This window comes from Oryzias melastigma, linkage group LG2 (assembly GCF_002922805.2).
Source record: "Oryzias melastigma strain HK-1 linkage group LG2, ASM292280v2, whole genome shotgun sequence".
In the NCBI taxonomy this organism is placed as follows: Eukaryota; Metazoa; Chordata; class Actinopteri; order Beloniformes; family Adrianichthyidae; genus Oryzias; species Oryzias melastigma.
The window spans coordinates 15,172,866-15,192,690 of NC_050513.1; the positions used below are offsets into that span (position 1 = coordinate 15,172,866).

General features: G+C 38.7%; 2 protein-coding genes across 3 annotated transcripts in view; one reads left to right on the plus strand and one right to left on the minus strand.

Annotated features, from left to right (window-relative positions):
* LOC112156832 (dynein light chain Tctex-type 1) overlaps positions 1 to 1,221 on the plus strand; it is a 4,055-nt gene extending 2,834 nt beyond the window's left edge. The window contains exons 5-6 of one of the 2 annotated variants that reach the window (XM_024289220.2): positions 260 to 329; positions 451 to 1,221. In XM_024289220.2, the coding sequence (XP_024144988.1) occupies positions 260 to 329; positions 451 to 634 (254 nt within the window). In that variant the 3' untranslated portion in view covers positions 635 to 1,221. The remainder of the gene's footprint in view (positions 1 to 259; positions 330 to 450) is intronic. The other variant, XM_024289221.2, reaches the window with a different exon arrangement.
* Positions 1,222 to 5,028: 3,807 nt separating this feature from the next.
* Positions 5,029 to 19,041, minus strand: LOC112156765 (cytochrome b-245 heavy chain). The gene is made up of 13 exons (XM_024289104.2): positions 18,700 to 19,041; positions 18,303 to 18,395; positions 17,447 to 17,557; positions 17,261 to 17,345; positions 15,233 to 15,381; positions 12,858 to 13,039; positions 11,403 to 11,535; positions 10,343 to 10,435; positions 9,997 to 10,250; positions 8,921 to 9,083; positions 8,639 to 8,785; positions 7,508 to 7,632; positions 5,029 to 5,645 (listed from the first exon to the last, which is right to left on the minus strand). The coding sequence occupies exons 1-13, from the start codon at positions 18,742 to 18,744 to the stop codon at positions 5,528 to 5,530; spliced, it is 1,698 nt and encodes a 565-aa protein (XP_024144872.1). The 5' UTR covers positions 18,745 to 19,041; the 3' UTR covers positions 5,029 to 5,527.
* Between the last annotated feature and the right edge of the window lie 784 nt (positions 19,042 to 19,825).

The following is a 19,825-nucleotide window of genomic DNA, read 5'->3' on the forward strand; positions in this document are numbered from 1 at the left end:
TTATTACTTTTTTTTGTTTGGATATTATTGTAACCAATAGTATTTGAGATGCAATCCTCTGTTCTAATTAAGATATAAATTAACATATAAAATGAATTTAACAGAAAAAGTAACAAAAAAGAAGGGAAAGACAATGAATTAAAGAGCAGTAGTTTGAAGAAAACTTGAAATTTAATTAAAAAAAAAATAGGAAGCAGATGTTTTGGACTGAAGGCCAGAGGATTTCGTCAATGTTGTAGAGGGAATGTTTTTTTTGAAGTTTTCTTCAGATCTGGTCAAATAGGAGGAAATAGAAGACTTTGTTTACGACAAAAGAGCTCATCGATGAGGTATGTTACGTCTCTACAGGCAGCATCTCAACACTTCAAAGTCCTAACGTCTACTTTTTCACGTATTCAAACTGAGTGAAAGTTTTCATCTGAGTGTTCCGTTTTGTTGTTTCGTTTGCAGGAAGCTCCACCGTGAGGTGGGAGAACCGCACCATGTACTGCGTGGTCAGCGTGTTTGCGGTGGCTGTTGCCTAGAACCCACCCGTTCACCATTCAGGCACCCACCAGGAGGATGCAGGACACGCATCCGACCAGCAGGGGGCCACCAAGTGCCACAGTTTTCATCCTTACAGTTGAAACGCTGAAGCCTTCACACACTTCCTTTATCCATTTTTTTGCCTTCATACCACAACTGGACACTGATATTTAATGAGTTTAGTGGAGAACTTGTATCATGTCGAAGCTTGAAGAGACTTTCATATCAGCAGCAGGAGAATAAATAAACCCATTTGTCTAATTGCTTCCTGTTTTCTCAACTTTTTTGTCCTTAACATCTTCAAATATTGATTTTTTTTAACTAAAAATGATTAAAGATTGTACCATATTTTAAGGAATTGGAAGTCCTTCCACTGAGAGGAAAAGCGTTTTGTCTGAAATGTGTGAAGCAGATTTTTGTTACCTTTGTTGACATAACGGGACAAAAAAAAAAAAAAAAAGCAAGGAAAGATCAGCTTTTTGATTGGAGGATTCAGTATGTCCTGCATCTGCTATGCTTTTATTTTGAAATAAAAAAAACTCTTCAACCAAAAAGTGCTGCATAATGAATAGAAAACCAGATGATACTTTATTAACGTAAAGTAGAAACCTATAATTTTGGCCCATTGAATAGAAGTTCCAATCATCTTGATCCATTGTAGATCAATTGTTCAAATAAAGAAATACTCAAATGCTATTTGAAGCTACGTTTCTTTATATTTGTCCTCCGTCTTGCGAAAAACGCCACAAGAAGATGTCAAAACCACCATTTTCATCGACATGGACCTTTAAAAGGTAAGTAAAGTTTACAACTAATTGGATAAAACTGCTTTTTTCTGTTTAGCTGGAAGCTAAATTACAATAACTTGAAATTAAATAAACGTCTTAGGGACAATTCCTACAGAATAAGCTTTTTATTTTATGATAATTTGACTGGAAATTAGACTCAGTCAAAGTTACTGCCTTTGCCAATGGGAACACAGAGCAAGAGTCAAACAATCATCAGTAAAATCAACCAAATACTAAAGTAAAATCAGTAAGATCAATACAACACATGTACCCTCATTAAAATGCAGATAGCATAATGTCAGACCTGTTAAAGATATCTGGTTAAAAATTTATAAAGTAACAAAGCTAAAGATGGCACAGACTGTTAATCGAGGTTGGTACAAATCTGAATATAATTCTCTTTGTCCTGAATGGCAATGATTTAAATCTACGACCTGATCGCATCAAACTGTAGTGGGTGTGAAGAGCATCCTTGGCGATCAGTGAACCTTTAGTTATTTTTATTTTAAATTGTCATGAGTGATTTCTGCCAAACATTTTACTGCTGTTTTGATTGATTCCGTTAATTGTGTTACGATGACCAAGACCGAGTAAATCAAACCAAGAAACAATGTTGGATTCAATGAAGCATTTTAAAAAGATACAAGGATGGATGGATTTAGAGTTTACGAAGAAAAAAGAGGCGTTGTTCACTGTTAAGCTGAAATGTGAGTTTGTGATCAATTATAGTACCAATTTATTTATATGAGTTGACTTGTTCAATTGTTTTGTCATTAACAGACTGTTTGCATAATGGATCGTCCATGGTGGAAGCAGAGGGTCACCCCATTGGTTTTTGACACATTTTAGTCCAGACAGTTATTTTTACACCAAGTGTCCAGTTCATGCTGCAACACATCTGTATTCATTGTGTCCATGATGACAGTGTCGTCCGGGTATTTTATATATGTAATGCCTGGGGTTGAGTTTCTGCTGTCATTTGTGATGAGAGTAAAGGGACGTGGAGAAATCATAGAGCCCATTATCTTGATGGGGCTGAGATGGCCATTTACTCTGACCCTTCTGAGATCTCGCTGTTAGGAAGGATAGGACTAGGGCTGCCACAAACGATTATTTTAATCTAATCAACGAATATTTCTTCCGATTAGTCGGCTAATCGGATCATGTGCAGAGTGGATGTAAAGCGCACATCTTAACCATCATTAGCTTTAAACTAACTATTAATAAAGACAATGAAAATGATAGTTTATTAAACTTTTACTGAATCCTGCAGCATCTGTCCTTCATTAAAACAAGATTAAACTACAAAAGTTGCATTACTTGCAATAACGCCTAGTGTGAATGCTTTTTACTGAAAGTAGTCACTGAAGATGCTGAAACTTTTTGCTGAAAATGGTGACGCCATTGACTTTAATTGCTTAAATATGAGCTAAACTCAAAATTGGCCAAAGATGCTAGCTCGTTGCTTAAGTACTAGCTAAACTTCAAAATAGCCTAAAATTCCTCAGTAAACTTCCATCCATCCATCCATTTTCTTGACCGCTTCTTCCCTGTCGGGGTCGCGGGGGTGCCGGAGCCTATCCCGGCTACTGATGGGCGAAGGCGGGGTACACCCTGGACAGGTCGCCAGTCTGTCTCAGGGCCTCAATCACACACACATACACTCTCACATCCACACCTAGGGGCAATTTAGAGTCACCAATTAACCTATGAAGCATGTTTTTGGACGGTGGGAGGAAGCCGGAGTCCCCGGTGAAAACCCACGCATGCACGGGGAGAACATGCAAACTCCACACAGAAAGGTCCCACTTGGGAGTCGAACCGGGGCCTTCTCGCTGTGAGGCGAGAGAGCTAACCACTGCGCCACCGTGCAGCCCCTCCTCAGTAAACTTAATTAGTAAAAAATGTTAGCCTGCTGTTAAAATAAAAGCTAAACTAGCCTATGAGAACCTCAGTGGATGACAAATTAGCCAAAAACATTAGCATGTTGCTAAAATATTAGCTAAACTTCAAATTAACATAAAAAAACTCAGTGGATGGCAAATTAGCCAAAAACTTAACACATTGCTTAAATACCAGCTAAACTCCAAAATCGCCTAAACTTCCTTGATAAACTAAATTAGTCAAAAACGTTAGCATATTGCTAAAGTAAATGCTAAACTCTAAATTAGCTTGTAAAAACCCCAGTCGAAAAAAAATTTGCCCAAAATGTTCGCATGTTGCTAAAATATTAGCCAAACTCCAAATCTTTTGAAAATGACTATAAAAGATGAAAACATGACCATGAATATATTTAAAGGCTTGTCGCTAATCTACTAAAGATTTTGAAATTTTAAGACTTCTCATTCATTTCCTATGGGGCATACTTTGCTAAATTTTCAAAAACTATAAAGTTTATGAATACCAAAAATTCAACCAGGAATGTTCAAGGTGAATGTTTTGATACCAAGATTGCAGAAATCACTGAAAATGTACAGAAAGGAGCAGGAGAATCAGTATTGTGTCAATGCTTACTAAGCATTCACAATTAAATGAGGTTAGTATTTGAAACAAGGAACTATTTTTTTTACAAAAGATAAAGTTTTGGTCTCACTGACTCAAATATTGAAAAAAGTACATATTTTGGTGCTGAACGCTCACAACTTTGTTCAACTTTACTACACTTTGACTCCATATAATGTAAAGTAACGACTATTAAAGTAGTTGTCGACTATTTTAATAGTCGAGTAGTCCACTAATCGTGGCAAACCCTAGACAGGAACCAGATCATCAAATGAGGGTTGACGTCCATTTGTAGCAGAATGTTAAAGGCTCTTCACAAAAACCAGTCTAACACAAGACTTTGGCTTTCCAGATGACTGAAGGCTCCATGCAGGAGTAGAGTGAGCACGCCATCATCTATCCGCCTCTGCTGCCGGTATGCAGATAACACAAGCTTCTCAAAGCTCTTCAGGACCGGGATGTTAGAGCTACCGGCCAGTAATCGTTGTTGCACTTAGGGGTTGCTCTTTTTTGAAGCACGATGAAATGCTCAGCCACTATTTAATTTGAAGTGATTATTAATTGGAAAAAACCTTAAAGCGATATATTATAAGCAAAATAATAATAATAAAAAAATGTTTATGTTGTAAAATTAACATCTGGAATGACTTTTTAAAAGTCTGCTTAAGCTAAAGTACTGATAGTAGTTCAACCTAAGTTCATGTATTTCTATAACTATTATTTGAATGGGTTTAACTTTCTTATGCACTGGTTTAATTTTTTTTCTTTTCATCCACAGAATCTGAGGAATTAATCTCAATGGAAATTACACAGAGGAATATGTGGAGTTTCTCTTCAGTAGCTGTTATTGTGTTCAGAAAACATTTTTTCTGCACTCCATGATTCTGCCAGGGATAAAGGCTCTTTACAGCAGCCTTTTTTCACAACTAATAACTGCATTTTTTACTCAATTCAATTCATTTTTTCCCAATCACAAGTCCACGCACTCATGCGCAGAAGTTTATTATAAAAGCTTGATTCATACTTGGCCACAAACAAAAAAAGCTGCGCAAAGACAACGCAAACCTGTTACCTTCAATGGCGGCGTTGAAGCGTTTCTATAGGACGAGCTGCTCTCTTTTCATTATGCACTAATGCAAGGCTGAGCAGCTATAAGCTTAAACAATCATTTTAGTTTTACTCAATGGGAACATCACCATGACAACATACAAAATACAAGCATCTGGATCTTTTTTATTGATTCCAGTATTTATTATTTCTCATAAACTGCTGTTTGGTTTGAAAATATACAGAAAAAGATGAAAAAAAAATCCTCAGTTTTAGAGACTTTGGGGTTTAAACCACTGAAATGAGTCGTTTAGTTTCGCTGTGTCTGTGGGTGGGCACCACACTTTTTTTTTTTTTTTTAAACCACAAATACAAACTGGAAGTCCTCCACTTCTCTAATGCAAGATTTCTCACCCTTTTTGCACAACAGTGCCAACCACAAACAGAGAGAAGTGTCATTTAAAAAGAGAAAAAAAGGAGAATTCATTGTTAGGAAACCAACTGTTGCTACACAGGCGATAAAGAAGAAACATGAAGCCCGAGCGGGGTTATTTCCCATCACTCTTTTGAAGGAACAACCATTGCTAATACAACGGTGAGAGGCGAGGAGGAGCTCTGGTTTGGTGATGAAGAGCTGCCACACCAGGTTGTCCCCTCTGCCGCCTTTAGAAGTTTTCTTTGTTGAAGATGAACTTGACGCCAGCCTCTGTGTGAGAAATACACTGCTTCTCCAAAGACTTGCCCAACATTTGAGGACCGCAGAGGAAGACGCCCACTTTGGTCCTGCAGGAACAAAAATGTTCATTGGTAAAATTGAAGCAATGGAGAATATTTTCAGACACCTGGCTACTTCACTTTAAGATCCTGATTGTCTCGTACTCAGTTTGTGGATAAGACCTTAGTTAAAACTGCCCATACAGGTAGATACAGGCTATCTGTGGGCAAAAATGGGAAGACCTGTATGGGACACGCAGAAAATATTGAGGCTCTTTGAGCAAAAATGTTCATAGGGATTTTTTTCTATGGTGTGAACAACAGGTCATAGTGAACACTTATACAACACATAGTAAGCATGAAGTAGGGGAGACACAGGCATGCCGTACTGATTTTTTATTCTTTCAACCCACCCAGGCCCCTCGGACTGCGTAAGAAGCCCTTTAGTGCTCTTCAAGAGATCAGTGGACACTCCTTGTGCAACGCTCGACTATATATCAAAAATTAGGTAATCAGAGCGTAGTTGGCTAAGGTGACCAAGTCACCTGTAAACCCTTTGCGTCCAGCAACTTCGATTAGTCCTACAAAAACTTTATGAACATTTACTCCACGTACAACAATCGTACATTCCATTTTTATGACGTCCCTTAAGGTGGCTGCATGAGTCTCAAGGGAACTGCAAGACACACCCCTAAAATGCGGTCACTCTTCTCTATGACCCTCTACCCAAAAACCTGCAACACCCATATGGGTCAAGTGTGACTGAATGTGACTAGGGATTTCCATATAACTTAGCAGGTAGTAAAACTTGAACAAAAACCTTTTTTTTTTTTTTGCTAACTGTGCTAGCGTGTTGCTAACACATAAAATGTCCTGCATGATTCTCTAATACTTGCTATACTCAAACACATGGATTTACCTGATGTCCTCAGAGTATTTTTCTCTTTCCTAGTTTTAGCCGCTGCTTACTCTCTTTCTTTAGTTTTTTATTTATTACCATTTCACTTAAAACGTGTTAGCTGAGTACACGGACAATTGCTTTTGCAAATGTCTTTCTAAACCTTGAAAATGCAGTAGCTGTACATCTCACTTATGGTTTTCTTACTGCCTTGTTACATATTTTAATATCTTAAAATAATGACTGAAGCTTGCTGATGCAACACCTAGCCTGAATTTATTTGAAAAAAATTTATTTAATGTTTTTTCTGGAAATTAGTAAATTGCATATTAGTCAGATACTTTATGAAGAGGCTAAGTTCCAAAATTCATAAGGGGAAAAAGTCATTCCAATGAATAGAAATGAATTTTCAATGCTTTAAATGTATCAAAAAGTATTTCAAAGTAAAAGTAATCGCACAGGGAGAAGTTCCATACTGATGGCATAATTGTAAAAGTTTACGAGCCACTAAATCTAAACCTCATTCTCGTTATATTTAGTCAATCAATCTTTTACTTTTAAAGAGTAGCCTTCTTTAGTTCAGTCAATGCTTTGTTTAAACTTGACCCTTCAGTGAGTTCCTATTAGCTTTTTGTAAGAAAATTGGCCATCCTTCTATTAGCATAATTTAAACTTTGCTAACCGCTAAATCTGAACCTCATTCTCATGATAATTAGTGCATGAATCTGTTTCACTTTGAAGATTTTTTGTTTAGTTCAGTCAAAGCTTTGATTCAATTTGTTATCTTTCACTCTTAGTTCCTGCTATTTCTGATAACATTTGGTAAGAAGAAAGCAGAAGTTAACCACCATTACTGTGCAGTCAGTAATTTTAAAGTTATGAAGTTGTAACCTTTGCCAGTTCAAAATTCGTTTTGACAGGTTCTAAAAGGGTATGTGAAGCTTAAACATAAAAACAATCCTCCAGAACTTGGAGAGCCCGCTGTTTTAAAGATGGAGTCTTTGCGAGTTTGGTTGAGAGGTCATGAACTCACCCCGGGTGCGCCGATGCAATGGTGGTGAACTCGTTGTCCCAATTTGGTTTCCCATAAAGAGTCTTCTGTTTAAGTCCGGTGATTGGATCGTTTTCAGCTTCGTGATGGACACGGAAATGAGCCGCCTGACGAAGAAGAAGAGCATGCATTAGAGGCCACTTTGTCCTATCCTAGGTTTACATTAAAAGTGGGGTCATTTGGACCCCACAAGGGAGCGGGCTGACTTTTTTTTTTTTTTTTTTTTTCATCTTCACTGGTGTCCATGGCAGACATAAAATCCTGTCCACTTTTGTCATGACAGGGATCACACATCAATATAAGGGTGGGGTCATCTTGACCCCACAAGAGAGCACAATGGATAAAGTTCTGAAAGTCTTTGACTTCAGCTGGAGTTTTTTAACTTTTAACTTTATAGGTGAGATGAGGGGTTCAGTATCTTGTCTAACGCTGCAAATTACACACAGTCGGTGAACTTATGCATCTAGATGTCAAGCCTTATGGAAGGAAAAGGGCCGTCTGCGGGCAAACCTGTACGACACACATGTGGCCCGCAAAACAATGTCAAGGCCATACACCATTGTTCATGCACATTTGTTTATACATGCATGCTGGACGTTGTGAACATTTATACAACTCGCAAGAAGGAAGTACTAGTGAATTAAACATGTCATATAGATTTTTCACTTTTATAACTCCCCAAATCCCGTGGACTGTGCAAGGAACTTAGTAAGGATTTTCACATGTTAAGCAAACTGACTGTTAGAAATGAGAAAACTAGTAGTTTGTGTGAATATTCTATAGACATTCTTACATATCACCTGCATACCCCATGGATGCTGCATGCATGCTTAGCAACTAGGGTGTGGGATAAGGACATGGTACGCCAGCAATTGTCATGGCGTCCCTTAAGGTGGTTGTATGAACTTCAAGAGAACAGCAAGACACACTTGTACTCTCCATAAAGTGGAACTACGACCCACTATGGGCCCCAACAACCCAAAAACCAGTATGACTAAGGCTTTATTCTGTCAACTTTGATTTAGCCTCATATAGGTGGAGGTTTTTGGAAGGTGCTACCAATCACTTCTAGTGAGTATTTAGACCTTAGTGTTGGCGGTACAGGTTTGATACCTCTGTCTCCTTCCAGCGGGTGAGGTAGATGTTGTAGCTGAGGAAGTCCGCCATATCTCTTTCCGTCATCTGACGCTCCAAAGACTGAAGGAGGTCTGCAAACCACTCAAAGGCTTCTGTCTCCGGACACAACCAGTAGAAGTAGATCTGTAGTGGAAATCAAATATTACCAACATCTTCTCAGACTGATAGGATCTCTTTAATCTTCAAGATCGTAAAACAGATTTTAGATTGTTGAAGGGAGACACAGGAAAGGGTCATGCAAGTGGTCGTTTACTTCACCTTCTTAGTGAAGACCCCCTCGTTGTTCTGGATGTGCTTGTACCACACGGATTTGAGGATGGAGGCAAACGGAGTGACCCCGATCCCCGCGCCCACCAACATCACGACCTCATAACCAAACACGTCCTCGCTGGCAGTACCAAACGGGCCGTCGATGGCCACCCTGGGAAGAACATTGGTGTCCAATTTAGGTAAGTTTGTACCAATTTAAGATGAAAAAGTTTCTGAGCACAATATTCTCAACCACTTTATGAAACAATGATGCAGAGATGATTCAAAATCATATGTTTTAGCAGCTTTTTCAAAGCAGTAGCTAGAGTTCATATCCCGTCAAAATAAAAGACATTTTAACATTTTTGGCTAAAAAAGCAACTTTTATTATATGTTTAAAGCACTTTTTATAATTAGGTCAGTTCTCACCCTTCCACTTTTGGCTTGTCACTTTGGTATTTATGGTTATACTAAAATGAATCAATAACAAACTACCACCAGTAATTTTCGTCATTTTAAAACGTTTTTCAAATTTTAGGTAACATTTACAGATTTTGGTGTTAGTTATAAATGCTAATAGCTCCATATTTGTTATGTTTTTTCACTTGAAAGAATGGAATCTGATAGACTAAGTTTTTTTTATTTTCTTGTATTCCACCAACCTAAATGTGCCTTTTAAACTCTATACTCAGTCGTCTTCGGAGGTTCGATCCCTCCCTGTGCAGCTTTTCCAACAAATGTTGTTGAAGCCTGCCTGAGTGCAGAATGTTCAGCGGGACTTCATTAGGAAGCTCTAAACACAGGCCTCTGTCTTTCAAAGTGCTTCAAACTGCACCGCGGGACTTTGTATTTTCAAGTATTTTTCCCATTGTGTGATTTCTAACAGCGCCTGAGCCTCTCTGCTCACTGTTGAAGCGAAATACAGGCGACAAAAAAACCCCCAACAATAGACGCCCTGCAGCTCTGAATGTCATCCTTGTTGGCAGCTCTTTGAAAAAGAAAATGTGAAATTGGCGGCAATTAAAGTACAAGCAATTTCAGACCCAACGTTTCTATTTGAGTCGCCCATTTTCACAGTGTCATACTTGGGTAGTTTCCAAGCCTCCTGAAGTTCTGACTTGTTCCCTCCACACGCCTCGTACAGGGCCTGGGTCCAGTCCCCAACGATGCGGACGTGCACGGTGAAGTAGTCCTCCTCTGGGGCTGACGTCAGGGTGAAGGGGTGCCACTCCAGCCGGGAGATGGAAGGACATTGGATGAAGACGTACTGCCCCACCTCCATGTGAAAGCCTTTTTTCTTCATCTGCAGCTCCAGAGTTTTGGAGGGATGCATCACCACCTGCAGACCATCTTTGTTAGGATCCAAGCCAAAAATAGTATTTTTTTTTGGCCTAAAGAACACAGTAATTGCTTTGAAGTACTGCTGCACACCTTGGTGATGACCACTTTCTGATGAGATCTATAGATGCGCACCAGCCTCTCGCACACGTAAAGGAACATGGGACCCACCACCCACTTCCATGTCTGAAAGGAAGCAGAAAGTTAAGACCAATGGAATTTTCCGAGAAATGTTATTCGCTACCCAATTTGTAATGGGTACCCAACTGGTAACCGCATCCACAAGACTGCATCTACTTCCACTAAAGCCTTTTACGGTCAGAGTAGGACCCATGTGTCAAACTCAAGGCCCGGGGGGCGGATCCGGCCCTCCAGATCCTTTTATTTTATCGTTATTAATGGCCCGATGCTATTTCTAGCTTTTTCTAATTTTGACAAAATATATTTTTATGGAGAGTAAAAAATGAAAAAATTATTTAAGGTTTAAGTTGATTTATTCTGGAATAATATTCATGCCTTTTTATTTTCCATAATGATGTTGAAAATGATGCTACCATTCTGATAGCTTTTTGGACTATTTTGGCATTTACTAAGATTTTTATTTATTCCATTTTGGAGCTAATTTAAGCTACATGCTAGCTGTTTTGGCTAAGATCAATGACAACCTCTTAGTTTAGCAGTTATTTTTAAGGTTGACAAAAAATGAAAGAAGAAGTAAAGTTACTGGTCGGGATTTTACGATCCTCACTGCAAATGTGTTAAATCTTACCGCACGACTGGGTCTACCTGATCCATACCACACAAATGCAAATCTTTTTTTTTCTTTTGTTTTGTTTGACAGCTGTTTCTTCCCCAGTGCACAAGGGTACTGACACTTTATTAACACAGTTAACACAGACAGGGTATTAACTCTAATGCTACCAGGAGCTGATCTTTAAGTGTTATTTTAATTATTTATTAATAAATTATAACTTTCAGAATCTTGAGACAGTAAAAAAAAGTACAAATTATTGGAGCTAATATAATTCAAAGGATTTAACAGTCACAAAACTAAGTGACTGAAGACTTGCGGATGCAGGGACATATTGGGTAGTCGTTACAGATCAGGTAGGGACAACCCTTTCTCTTAAAACATGGAAGCCTCATGGCTCACCATGGGTGGGTTTCCGGCGAACTCCGGCACGGCGCACCCCGACTCGTTTTTGCCCCATTCTTCAAATCTGTTTGCACAGGTGTCAGGCTTGTTTCTATTGAGACTTCCCAAAGTTTGTCCTCGAACAATACGTCTGCAGTCACAAGGGAAGGAGGAAAAAGAAAAAAAAAAAAAAGGAAGTTTAAATTGGAACATCAAGAAAACATTCAGCAATATACAACGGGGCAAAAAAGTCAGCTACCAGTTGTGTAAGTTTTCCAACTTGAGAGAGGTCTATAGTTTTCATCATAGATATAGCTCAACTGTGAGAAGCAAAATAAGAAAAAAAAATCTAGAAAAATCATATTGTCTGATTTTTTTTTTTAAGAATTTATTTGTAAATTATGGTGGAAAATAAGTATTTGGTCACCTTCAAGCAAGCAAGATTTCTGGCTTTCACAGACCTTTTTAAGAGGATCCTCTATCTACACTCGTTACCTGTATTAATGACACCTGTTTGAACTCGTTATCTATATCAAAGACACCTGCACATCTCCACAACGGCCATAGCTGTCTCTTAGTACCTCTCGCAGACGCTTCAGCCAAAAATCATTAACATAAAAAAAAAAATCAAATTGTTAGTGAAATCCTAATTGAAAATTGATTTTTAAAAACAAATGTTGCCTTTGTTTATCTTCACGTCATTTTAATATAAACGTACAAAAACAGTCCAAAGCTTTCCTTTTTGTCTTCTGTTATTTTCCTCACATTAAGCCAGAAGAGAACCGTTTATCTTTAAAGAGACAGTTCACAGTCGAGGTTGTTCTCAAGTGCTACACAAAAAACATCAATTCAGGCCAGATAACTTAAAAAAAAAAAAAAATTAAAAAAAAAAAAAAATAAAAAAAAAAAAAAACATTCATCCATCCATTTTCTGAATCTCTTTCGGGTTTCAGGGGTTGCTGGAGCCTATCCCAGCTACTGTTGGGTGACTACGGGGCATACCCTGAATAGGTTCCCAATCTGTTGCAGGGATACACACACAAATTTACACCTAGGGGCAATTTGGAGTCATCAATCAGCCGGAGTGCCTGGAGGAAATCAACATCTGCAGTAGGAGAACATGGAATCTCCACACAGAAAGAACCCAGCGGGAATTTGAACCAGGGCCTTTTTGCTGTGAGGTAAAACTGCTAACCACTACTACTGAAATAACGGTTTTTGGCATATATAAGGGGCATTTGGGGCTTTACAATTATCTTAAATGCGAAGGATTAGAACTATGGGAATTTTTTTTGTACTCAGATGTCCTGGACTTCTAAAATTTGTGAAGCACAGCCTCTGTATAAGCCAAGATATTTAATCAACTTTTTCCCCAATCAAGTAACATTCAGATTGGTCAGCCCAGTTCGAAACTCCAACACTTTAGGAGCAGAGAAATCCATTTGCTTGAGTATTTTCGAACAGGGATCTTACCCAAAGCCGTGGAACACCAAACCGATGAAGAAGATGACGAACAGATGGTGGGTGTACCAGAAGACCTCGAAGTAGGACCTGCGGATGACTTCCATGGAGGATGTGATGATGAGGATGAGAGCCAGGGTAATGACCACACCCGTCAGGCCGGCAATGGTGGTGAACATGACGATAGTGGGGCTCTGCATCAAAACACAGATTACCAAACATGTTTTCATGGTTTTGTTTGTTTTAGCTACTCTGTCGGTCAGCTATGGGTCACAAACCCGAGTCATACTCCTAGTTCCTTTGTTGTTTCTAATTTTACTGCCCTCCTGAGAAGGGCATGACTTTAGCCAAACATCCCACACGGAGCAAAGCCAGTTGTGTCACCTTGAAGTTCCCCTAACTGTCAAGGGTTATGGTGCAATACCATCGCTAGGCAACAAGATGATTACTAATAGGACAATACCGAGGTCAATTTAGGAATTTGAGAGCAGTCCTGCTCTCTGTTCACATTTTACCCTCTAGAAGAGGCCAATTAACTTGAAATTATCTATCTAATAATCGTGTTGCCAAAAAGACCCAAACCCTTCTAAGAACTAGAAACCAAAAAGGCTTACTTTCATTTTTTTAATAATTTACAAGAACATCCCAAATAGGGAGAGTCTCTCGAATTGGGGGGACAAGCAAAACACTTAAATTGATCAAAATCTACTTTTCACTGTCTGGACAAAACTTATAGCCAGAACTGCTCTTATGAGTGGATAAAGATTGTCCGTGGGAGAAAAAGTGACAAATTTCCATAGGAGTGCAGGTAGGAAATGAGACAATCGGAGTGTAGTTTATGTCAACATCCTACAGGCGTCTTATGGAGATTTATATGTATCGTGAACGCCATGTCCATCCAGCATTTGTGCGGAGTCAGTATGGGGTCAATAGACACACCTTACTAATGACTACTAGACTATGATGTTAGGGTACCATATGATAGCATCACCTGCTCATCATAAGAACTACAACTTACATTATCCTAACGAAGACTTCACGATACACCTAACACACGCATTACAATTGTACATTTCCTTTTCGTGACGCCTCTTGAGGTAGCTGCTCGAGCCACAAGAGACTATATTCACACCGGACATGTATTTTTTCCCTGGTTTTCACACTGGACTGTTGATACCCAATACATATGTATTTACAGTTGGAGGGCTTAGTGCAAAATGTCAAAGTAAATCTCAGGAATCTTACGGTTTCTTTCACAGCTCTATAACGATATTTGAAAGATTTGGGGTCATATATTTCCTGCTGGGCAACACATCGCAATTGTTAAATTCTCCTTCATGATCAATGTTCAAACGGTTGGCACTTCCATGAATGAAAAGGGATACCATTCATATTTCACTGGCAAATCAGAGTCCCTAATTGGTCAAAGTTCAACTGGTTTGATTTTCAACATGCCTTCAAATTGTACATAGTGACAGGTGATTGGGATAGTCTAGAACGCAGAAGCCTGAGACACACATTTACATAAACTTTTCATTGAAGGTGGATGCTTGAATGCGTGTTGCCGAGGCAGGTGTGAACTTAGCTTAGGCCGTACCAGCGCTTCCCTTAAAAATGCCCTTCTCTACAATCTTCCACAGGCCCGGACGACCCCAAAACCTGCATCACCCACACAGGCAAACCCCCGTCAAGTGTATTTGACAAAGTTTTACAAAAATTAAAGAGGAACTTGAAACTCCAAAGGACGAGTCTAGAAACTAAATCCAGCGGTTGAATAGTCTTCAGGTGTCTAGACTGAGAAAAGGTTTAAAAGCTATCTCAGGGGAACACTGATTCTCCATACGTGAAATTAAAATACACTTGTCTTGCTCCCTCCATGTTTGTCAAGAACCCTTAAGACAATTTAATATGTTCTTTTTATCCAATGCATCCCGAAGCAGCAAAAACAGAAAAAACAAACTTTATGTTTATGGGGGGAAAGCTTTTTTAAAGCTGTTGATGACTAATGTTAATGCTCAAAACTGATGTCCAGAAAAGGAGAAGCTGTCTTTTTTTATGGTTGGATGAGAATAAAGGGATCTGTCTGACATTGCTTTTAACGAAATTACAAGTTGGAACCACATCCTGTTTTTGCACAAGGAGTTTCTCGAATGAACAAATAAAAACAGGCTGATAGTTCCAGAGAGGAAGTGCTTGTGTTGCTTTAGTAATAGTCCTCTGCAACTATATTTAGCAACTAACAGTTGGGATTTCACAAAGTTTGGCAACACAAACTTGAAACAGTCAAAAAAAAACTTTCTAAATGCACTTGTGACTGAACATTAAAAACAACATTTGTGTGTGGGTCTCATTTGATGTTGTGATGAAAATATAAATAATCCTCTTACCGTTTCGTTGCTCCTGATTGGGTTCAGGAAGGACACGTTCTCGTTATCCCCGATTTCAGACAGAATGAAGGGTAAATGGCTGCTGTTGCGATTCAGTTGCGCATCCATGAAATACTCAAAGTTGAACAAGTGTGCAATGATGTGCACGGCTGCAAGAGGGAAAGAAACAAAACAAAAACTGTCCTTTTAGTTGGGCCTAAAAGAGAAAATCAAAGCTTTCTACATTCAAACCTACTAATCAAGGGGCTAGTATGCTAACACACATGCAAGTAGTGACAGGTTTTTAATCCAAAATATAAAATCTACACTCAATTAGAATCAAAGTGGAGGTGGAACTGCACCAAGTATCAGCTTTAAACTCCATGTTTGACGGACAGATGAGGTTATACAGGAAACTCTTTGGATCATGACGTTTGCAGATGATACTGTGATCTATAGTGAGATCAGGAACATCTAGAGAGGTGGAGGTTTGACTGAAGGTCAGCGGCAGTAAGACAGAGTATCTGTGTGTAAATGAGAGGAACTCGAGTGAAACCGAGTTTCATGGAGGACTCCTACGTACTTAGGGCCAACAGCCCAATCTGGGGAAGAAGTCTAGAGAGGGTTAGAGCAGTGGTTCTTAACCTGGGTTCGATCGAACCCCAGGGGTTCGATGGGTTGATCTCAGGGGTTCGACAGTAGGTTTGGGCACCGAAGTTCGGTTCCAAGTAGAACCAGTTATGATTCATGCGGTTCTGCCAAAACCGAAAGAAGCTGCTGCAAACGGTGCAGCTTGTCGGTGTCAAATTTTTGATACCATTTGTTACGACATATCTTTGTGAGCAATCCTTTGAGGTTGCTGGACATAAAAACAAAGAAAAGGAACAGACTTTGCTGTGAAAATGACATGAGAGTGGCCCTCGCCAAGGTGAAACCGCGCATATCTGAACTGGTCTCTCAAAGGCAGCAGCAGAAGTCACACTGATTTTTAGGCACGTAATTTTTTGTGAGTTTATCCATTTTGTTGGTTTTGAACAAGGTGATGTTCATGCACGGCTCATTTTGTGTACCAGTAAAAAACTTGTTTCTAGATTAAAAAAAAAAAATGTCACCAAAGAGGGGTTCCGTGAATGCGCATATGAAACTGGTGGGGTTCGGTACCTCCAACAAGGTTAAGAATCACTGGGTTAGAGGAAGACCAAAGAAGAGGTTCGTGGATGAATAAAAGATGACATGAGGGCGGTTGGTGTGAGTGGAGAATGTAGACGATTGGACTTGATAAGGATGGAGGATTCACTAAGATAGACAACGTCTGCACACATTTTTCCGTTCCTGACACAAAAAAACTTTGTGGACCTCGACCTTTAAATCCTCCTGTTGTTGAATAGTGGCTTTGAAAGTAGGCCAGAAACCATAAGCCTCGACTGATTACAGGCAGTGGCAGGCAAGGGTGAGGGCCATACAACATAACACTTGGACATTTTTCCACCATAAAGCTTTGTGTTGTTAAAGTGAGACTTCACTGTATGAATACAAAAAGAAAAATGCTAAACATGAAAACCATAAAGTATAGTATGCTTTTTAATTATAAAAGATCTATCTCCAGGAAATCTCACTTTCACAGTTTCTAAGTTGCTACATTCTTTATTTTCATGTCCTTGGTGATGCATCCAGTAGGCAAACAACAAAGATGTTTATTAAACTGAAACATTTAAGAAATACTCTGCCTTATGTTATTAGTTTTTAATTCTTGAATACATTTAAATTCCAAAAATCTATTTTCTGTAACAATTAAAACAGGCATGAAGGGGTTAAATGTGTCTAACTGATTAATTTATTTTTAAACATATGTTTATTGATTGGTATTTTAATATTGCACAATTAGATTTGGTTAAAAAGGAAATTGCAAAAGTGGAGTACCCCACAGCTCTATCCTGGGCCCCTTTCTATTTTATTTTATTTATTTATTTATTTATTTATTTTTATTTTTTATCAAAACAGATGGACTGCTTTTTTATTTTTTTTTTCCGCAGAGGGGTGGGACATTACCTGTATGGAAGGCAATCATGTACGCCACCAACTTGTGAAAAGTGATATTGCGGTCGAGTTGACGAGCTGCTGTTCTACTGCAACACTAAGAACATAAAAAAAACAATCAAATGCTAAAAATCACAATAATAATGTTTACGTAGAGGAATTCAATTAACCCTCAATCAATAACGTTTCCATAGATACCTGGATGGAGCCTCGGAGGAAGGAGAGCAGGTTTCTGCAGACGGGCAGCAGAATGAGCATGCAGTTGAAGTTGAGGCAGGCAGCAGGGGCCCTGGCCCATGAAAGGGCGTGCTGGTGAGGAAGCATGAACTCATTTAAATGCTTTTTCTCTGGTAGAAAGTAACACTTTTTTTAAAGTCTTTAAAATAATAGAGATAATACATTCAAAACAGGTCCCTCCTTTTGATTAAAATCTAAAATATGACATAAGGTTGCACAAAGCGGTAGTTCCTCATATCTCTCTCTCTATATATTTAAAGTAGAAAGTGGTCCAGCTGTGCAGAAGCTCTCTAGCCAGTGAGGGGTCCACAAACACTGTTCCTTTCTCACAGATTTTTGGCATTCTGGGAAATCTGCTCTGTTCGTGACAACTCTGAACTGACCCTTTTCATCTTTCTTTTTCTACCAGATGGGTTTGTAACCAGGTTTTTCCGTCTCTACTAAAGCCAAACTCTACATTTTCCAAGTCTCATCCAGGATCCTGTAATCTGCGATTCATAGAATATATTAACTGGAGTCTGTAGAAGCTGCTAAGATGAGTTCAAACAAGTGTCAGAGAAAGTTTTAAACTCATAAAGCGTAAAAAATGAAAGAAAAATCTCAATTCCCTTAAGTTGAAATACTTTCTATTGACGTCAAAGGCTTTGTGCATTCTCCTGCAGATGCACAGCTTCATTAAAGAGGAAGCAGATGATAAAAGTGTGCAGCTGCGCACGGGAGGCTGTCACTTTGGATGACTTTTGACAGCTGTGGCTGCATTTTAGGGGAAATGAAAAACACCAGCGCTTATGTTTAGATCCATCGCTTGTGCACTCACCCCCAGCAACACCCGCGTGTAGAACCACCTCTCCACCAGGAAGTTCATGTAGAACTGGACGAACAGGTACGCGTTGATGCCGAGCCACACCAGCTGCAACACCACAAAAACAGTATTTGTTCAATGAAAGTTGGCTTTTATTGAAAAAAATTATCACCGTTTTCATTTTTTGTGGCCGTTTTGGGGAAAAGTTGCTATCAAATAAAGTCAAATTAATATATTATTGTATTAGTAAGCTGCATGATTTCACTCCTTATGCGAGATCTCACAATTTAATCTAATAAATTGCAAAAACAAGTCAAAAAAAAAATCCCCAAAAGCTTAATCATAAACTCAAAATGAAATAATTTGTATAAAAATCGGATCAAAAACAGGAGATAGAACCCAAAGCACTCACGATGACGAAGATGGAGAGCCCCTCGTTGGCGACAAAGTTCCCCATAGTGAAGAGCGCTTGTGAAAGGGAAGCCTGGAAGCAGACAGTAGAGAGGCCAAGGGCGCCTCTTTATACCTTTCTGTGTCTGCAGAGAGGAAGTGGTTGTTGGTGACTCTTCTAAGTGAGGGCAGATGGTTTCACCAGCAGATTTTTTTATTTTTTTTTATGAGAACAACAGCACCAAACACTCCAGATTCACCTAATATCTAAAAAAAACAGCAAAAAGTAATCAAATAGTGCAGTGAAAATTGTGTTTTTTTTGTTTTTAACATTTTTGGGGGGATTTTTCTAATGATGGAGGACATATATGAAGAAAATTAAGCTTAAAATTGCATTTCTGAGTATTTCCTTATCCAAATTGTTGTGAATTAAGAGCAGATGAAAAGATGTCTTTTGAAAAAGATCGTATTTGTGACGTAGAAAATATGTACGCGACTAGATCCAAGTTTTCCTCATCCGAGCTCAGAACTGTACTGCTTCGTTGCTCTGAAATTCTTCTCTGCTTTTTTGCTATGCTAATGTTAGCTTTAGCTTGTAAGGTGCTATAAGCCAGGGGTTCCCAAACTTTTCCTTGTGAGGGCCACATAACTGTTTTTCCTCTGATTTGGGGTTGGAGTCGGTTTGTAGGCTAACAGAAAAAGTGTAAATAGGTTAATAGCTGAAGATACTAAAATTGATGGCTAAAACACTGAAGCTGATAGCTGGCTATAATATTAGCGAAGTACCAAATTAGCCGAAAAACTCAGAGAATTCTAAATTAGTCCAAAAAGCTAGCATCTAGCTGAAATATTAGCTAAATGGCAAATTAGCCTAAAAATTTTGAAAATGCCTAAATTAGCCAGAACAGCTAGCATGTAGCTAATATATTTGATAAACTCCAAATTGCCTAAAAAACTGAAAACCCTAAATTAGCCAAAACAGCTAGCAAGTAGCTGAAATGTTAGCTAAATGCCAAATCAACCTAAAAAATGGAAACATTTTTAATTTAGCAAAAACAGCTAGCATAAAGCTAAAATATTAGCTAAACTCAGAATTAGCCTACAAATTTGAAAAAAACTAAATTAGCAAAACAGCTAGCATTTAGCTG